Source organism: Myotis lucifugus, unplaced genomic scaffold, assembly GCF_000147115.1.
Source record: "Myotis lucifugus unplaced genomic scaffold, Myoluc2.0 scaffold_3946, whole genome shotgun sequence".
NCBI classification, from domain to species: domain Eukaryota; kingdom Metazoa; phylum Chordata; class Mammalia; order Chiroptera; family Vespertilionidae; genus Myotis; species Myotis lucifugus.
The window spans coordinates 1,499-7,417 of record NW_005874994.1 but is presented as its reverse complement, the minus strand read 5'-3'; the positions used below and the strand labels follow the sequence as shown (position 1 = coordinate 7,417).

The 5,919-nt window shown below is 59.5% G+C and overlaps 1 protein-coding gene across 1 annotated transcript in view; it reads right to left on the bottom strand.

Annotated features, from left to right (window-relative positions):
* NECTIN1 (nectin cell adhesion molecule 1) overlaps nt 1-3,982 on the bottom strand; it is a gene marked incomplete at its 3' end in the record, with an annotated part of 10,245 nt that extends 6,263 nt beyond the window's left edge. The window contains exons 1-4 of the mRNA XM_006108856.3: nt 3,606-3,982; nt 2,822-3,124; nt 2,319-2,436; nt 400-551 (exon numbers count right to left, since the gene is read on the bottom strand). Of these exons, the coding sequence (XP_006108918.1) occupies nt 400-551; nt 2,319-2,436; nt 2,822-3,124; nt 3,606-3,942 (910 nt within the window). The remainder of the gene's footprint in view (nt 1-399; nt 552-2,318; nt 2,437-2,821; nt 3,125-3,605) is intronic.
* Between the last annotated feature and the right edge of the window lie 1,937 nt (nt 3,983-5,919).

Sequence of the window (5,919 nt, the reverse complement as noted above, 5' to 3'; positions counted from 1 at the left end):
AACATACTCCTAAAAACTCCCCTCCCCCAGCCCGCCTACTCCTCCAGCACATCGGACCTCCCCTGACCCCAGAGGCAGGCTTGGAGATTAGCTCCATCGCAACCCCCCTCCCTCAAGCTGGCCTCCACAGTGACTGCTGCTGGCGGAGCCCAGGGTGGACGCTCACACCCCTACCACAAGCAGCTCTGCTGTGAACAGCACTTACCCCCTCCTGCTTGGGGGCCTCCCGACTGTCTCTCACAGCCGTAAACGAGGAAAGAGAAAGGCCAGGGTTCCCAGGAGAATGGGAGACGCAGGAAGAGGAGGCACAAGCTTCCTGTGACAAAGCAACCGGAGGCGGGGGACGCGGCAGTGGGGGAGCAGTGGGGGGCAGGGGGGCCAGAGGGTGCGGCTTCCCACCTGTGATGTTGACCTCCACCTGGCCCGAGCGGGTGCCGATGGGGTTGGTGGCCTCGCAGACGTAGGTCCCCGTCAGGCTGTAGTCGATAGGTCCCCTGAAGAAGAGGGTTCTGTTCTGGGCCTCCACGCCCCTGGGCAGAGAGCCATTCAGCCTGCGGGGTGGGGACACGGCCGGTCAGGACCCTCCTGCCACCACCTGGCGCCAGCCCAGCAGTGAGCAGGGCGGGTCTGGCTCGGAAGGAGTCAAAGGAGAACCACCACCGTCTCCTGCACGGGGCAGCGCTCTGTGCCTCGGCCGTTCACTCCTGACTGTCACTGCCCCGGAATGCTCCCGGGGATGGGAGCCCCACTGTACAGGTGGAGGGCCCTGAGGCTCAAGGCCAAGGAAAGCCAATAAGGGGCAGGACTGGAGCTCCAGCCAGCTCTCTGGACGCCTGCCCGGCGCTCTTTCTAACACTCGTGGTTCCTGGTTGTTGACCTGGTTAACCATACAGATGTCTGGGCTCTCACCCCAGCTCCACTAAAGCAGGACCCCTGGGGCCATGGCCTGGGGATCTGTATTTTTTTAAAATTTTTTTTATTGATTTGAGAGAGAAAGGGAGAGGGAGAGAGAGAAACATCAATGATGAGAATCATTGATTGGCTGCCTCTTGCACACCCCACACTGGGATGGAACCTGCAACCTGGGCATGTGCCCTGATCAGGAATTGAACCATGACCTCCTGGTTCATAGGTCAACGCTCAACCCCTGAGCCATGCTGGCTGGGCTGGCTATCTGCATTTTAACAAGCTACTTGGGTAAGGAGATGTGACCCAGGCTTAGGGTTCTGTTCTTGCTGGTCATGTCACAGGCCTGGAAGTTTCCGGAACATAGGGAACTTCCTTCCTCTTGATCGCCAAGGCCGCAGAGCGATTACTCCGTGGGCTCCACAGCTGCGGGGCCCACGGGTGGAAGTGGCGAGCAGGCCCCACGCACTCACACCTTCGGAAGCACTTCCGGTTCCAGGAGGTAGAGGGCGACGCAGGTGCCCAGTGCCCTCTCCCTCCTGCAAAAGAACGTGGAGCCCTGGTTGGTGTTGCTCAGTGGGTAGAGCGTCGGTCTGCGGACTGAAGGGTCCGGTTTGATTCCTGGTCAGAGCACAGGCCCAGGTTGTGGGCTCGATCCCCAGTCAGGGGCCTGCAGGAGGCAGCCGATCCATGATTCCCTCTCATCACTGATGTTTCTCTCTTTCCCTCTCCCTTCCTCTTTGAAATCAATAAAAATATATTTTAAAAATAATAAATGTGTTTAAAAAAAGAAAAAGATGTAGATGTAATCTAGACAGCCGTCTCTGCCCACCGTGTCGGCTCCTCCTCGGCCTCCCTACCCCGTCTCTCTGTCCCCACAGCCCTTCTCCAGGAGAGCTGGCTGCGGCCCTGGGCCACTGGAGGGGACAGAGCCTCTGAGGACCAGGCCTGAGGCCCGCAAAGCCAGGAGAGGGACAATGGGACGTGGAATGAGCCCTCTGAACACCGGTGCTCTGGGCTGACTGCGGCCTCTTCCCTGAGAATATGGGGGTGTTGGAGAAGGAACAGGAATAGAGAAAGGTCTGGAAGGCTCCAGAAAGCCAGCTTTCCTGGGGACACCTGGACAGAAATAAATGCTGGGGGCTGGGGTGGCAGCGACTCAGACTGAATCACCCGCGGGAAAGGGCAGCATTATTAGGAGCAGAAGGGGGCAGGTCACAAGGTGAGCCTCTGACCGACCGGTCTGTCCTGCTGACCAACGCTGTCACTCACTCAGGCCTCTCATGGTCCATTCCCCTTCTCACCAAGAAACCCGAGCCTAGACCTGAATTTCCTCCCTGGCTCAAGCTCCCGAGGTTGGGTGGGGCCCTCTGTGACCAGCAGGCACCCAAGGGGCCGGCCCTCGCACTCACGTGGTCCAGTGGTACTCGGTGGCCGGGGGGTTAGCGTCGGCTTTGCAGGTGAGCTTCACATCCATCCGCTGCAGGTACCAATTCCCATCAAACCCTTCGATGGTCACCTCAGGCTCATCTGTGGCCAAAAGAATGAGGTCAGAGGAGCAGGACGTGAGGCCAGGGGACCCCAGACAGTGAAGGGGTGGCATGACAGTGGCACGGAACCAGCCAGAGAGGGGAAGCGTGAGGGGTGGGAGGATCACAGAACAACAAGGGGAACAAGGAGGAGGAGAGGAAGGGTGAGCAAAGGGAGGTGATGGGGAAGAGAGGAGGGGGACGAATCAGCCCAGAAAGAGAACAGGAGGAGGAAGAGGAGAGGGAGAGGGCAGAAAGAAGGGGAGAGGTGGGAGGGGAGAGAGGGGGCCGGGAGGGTGACAGGAGAAGGGAGGCCTGGGGAAGGCGGGGCGGGAAGGGACGGTGCCCTCCCGAGAGGCCCGCCCGCCGCACCTGCCCCCGCTCACACTGCACGTGGACGGTGATGCTTTCCCGGAAGCGGTCCAGGTGGTAGTTGACGACGCAGGCCAGGGGCTGCAGGTGGGCCTCCCGGCCGGGCACCAGGCGGTAGCGGCTGACAACGGTGACCGTGCCATTGGGGTTCCGGACCTCCTGGTACTCAGCCTCCCCCTTCAGCCGCGTTTCCCAGGACAGCACGCCAGGCGGCTTCCCGTTGGCCGAGGTGCAGGTGGCCACCAGGACCTTCTCATCCCGCCCCTTCTCCGCACGGAGCGCTGCCTGGCTGCTCTCGATCCAGTTGGTGGGTTTGGCTGCGGGAAGTGGAGGGAGCCATGGGCCTGGGTCTCATGCCCGGTCAGAGGGGCCCGGGTGGGGTGCTGTCCCTATCGCTGTGCTCCTGGCACCCCTCCCGGGACTCTGCATGGCCGGCCTCTGCTCCACCATCTGCACCCCCTCGGGCAGGCCCAGGCCTCTGGGAGGTGGCCGCGATCCAGGCAGTGGCTCCTGCAGCCCTCTTTCCCATGGCATCTGAGGCCCTGCACGCCTCCTGCCGCCCACCAGTGGCCCTGCAGTGGGCTGCAGCCTGAATATTGACCCTCAGCTCCATCCAGAGCCGAGGCCCTGCCCCCAACCCCTAGGAACTGTGGGCAGCCAGGCCAGAGGGACTGGAGGTACCAGGCCTGGAGCCCTGGGAGCTCGCCAACAGAAGAGAGTGTCTGGGCCCCTGAAACACACGGAGGCCACACCCCAGTGCGGGCCCTCGCCCGCGGGGAGGGAGGGTGGGCAGCTCACCCATCACGGTCAGGTTGAGCTGGCTCTCTCGGTTGCCCGCAGGGAAGGTGGCAAACTCGCAGATGTAGACGCCCTCGTCGTCCAGCTCGAGGCGGGAGAGGCGGATGGTGCCGTCGGTGAAGGAGGGCTGCAGGAACTGCACGCGGTTGCGGTAGGGGGCCAGCACCGAGACGCCCATGGCCGGGTTGTAGATGGCCACGTTCTGCTTGGAGCCGTTGGTCGCCTTCTGCCAGGTGACCTGGGTGATCTTCACGCTGGGCAGCGGGTTAGCGAAGTTGCAGTGCAGCACCACGTCGGTGCCGATGAACCCATACATGGAGTCGTTCACCTGCACCATCTGGGCGTGGGCACCTGGGTGAGGGGGGGGGGGGGTCAGGGCAGGCACACCCTCCACCCAGCTCCCTGCGACTGTCTTCTCTTTCCCAGCAGTCACACTCCCCTTATTCTTTTTTTAAAATATATTTTTATTGGTTTCAGGGAGGAGAGGGAGAGAAACATCAATGATGAGAGAAAATCATTGATTGGCTGCCTCCTGCACAACCCACACTGGGGATCAAGTCCTCATGGGCATGTGCCCTGACTGGAATCAAATTATGGTTCATAGGTTGACGCTCAACCGCTGAGCCACGCCAGCTGGGCATATTCTCCTTATTCTGATGACACACAGAATACGTGCTTGTTATAGAAACACTGGGTGACACTGAAAAATACTGAGATGAGCCTGGCTGGTGTGGCTCAGTGGATAGAGAGTTGACCTGCAGACTGAGGGGTCCCAGGTTCCATTCTGGTCAAGGGCATGCACCTGGGTTGTGGGCTCGATTCCTGCAGAGTGGGGCGTGTAGGAGGCAGCCAATCCATGATTCTCTCTCATCATTGATGTTTCTATCTCTCTCTCCCTCTCCCTTCCTCTCTGAAATCAATAAAAATATAGAAAGGGAATAAAAGAAAAATACTGAGAAGAAAGTGAGAACCCACGACCCCGCCACTGAGAAATACCTGGTGATCTTGTGGGAACGCCCTTGCACTTTCCTCTCTATAGCTGCCCAGCCATCTATTTACTCTTTTTCACAAAATCAAGACCATGCTTTGCATGTTGCTCCCTATGCTGCCTTCCGACATAGCACCATAGCTGGTGCTATGTTGTCAATATTGCTCCATGGCAGCAAGTACCTGTCCACACCCTCATTTTTTAGTTTTTTGGTTAATCCTCAGCCGAGGATATTTTTCCATTGATTTTTAGAGAGAGTGGAAGGGAGGGGGAGAGACAGAGAGACACAGGGACAGGGAGGAGCCTGCAACCAACATACATGCCTTTGACTGGAATAGAACCCTGGACCCTTCAGCCTGCAGGCCAATGCTCTATCCACTTAGCCACACCGGCCAGAGCTCATTTTCCATTTCCAATGAGGGTTGAATACGCTGCTTTTGAGCCCAGCCCAGCCGAGAGCCACCGGCCGCTTCACTTGCCGGGCCTGGGTTCCCTCCTCTGGCAGATGGGGCGGATGACCCATGGCCTCCACCTCACAGGGCTGCCAGAGAACCAACTGGTCTGATGGATGAGGACCTGGGGGACACAGGACCCCGGTGGCTCCGCAGAGCTACGTCCTGTGCCGGGTGCACTGGCTCGCTGTGCCCCCCACCCCCCACCCACCACCCCGACCCAGCGGGGCAGGCAGAAGCAGGCGGGGCCTTCAGAACTTGCCTGGTTTCTGAGTTTCCCTTCCTCCTCCCATTTATTCTGCCACTAGGTGCTGAGGCCACTATCAGCACTTGAATCGTATGAGCAATTCAGTCCCAGCCCCAAGGAGCAGATGCAACACTTCCTGCCTCCGACTCACGCAGTTCCTAGAAGGCCCGCCCTCCTGCCCCTGGATAATCCACTCGGCCACTTCCTCTCGGAAGCCCCCCTGATCCTCCAGCTGTGAACCCAGCCACATCCATTACAGCTCTTTTCTGCCTCGTGACTCGGTTGCTCACACCCTGACGCCTCCGCCAGACTGACTTGCTCAGAGCAGGTCTGTGTCTTTCACATCTGTGTCCTGTGCCCAGCGCCCGGCCCGCACGGCACACTGGTGCTCGGTAAACACGTTCTACAGAGGATTCCCAGATCAGCCCGGCCGGGGAGCGCCACTGGCTGGAGCGTCGCCCCGACCCCTGGGACTGCACGCGGCACCCCTGGGCTGGGCACATACAAGAATCAACCAGCGAACGCGTCAATAAGTGGGACAACAAACCTCTCTCCCTCTTCCTGTCTCTGAGACCAATCAATAAAAAAATTATTCACAAGTCACCATGGAAGCAGTGAGGGTGGGGA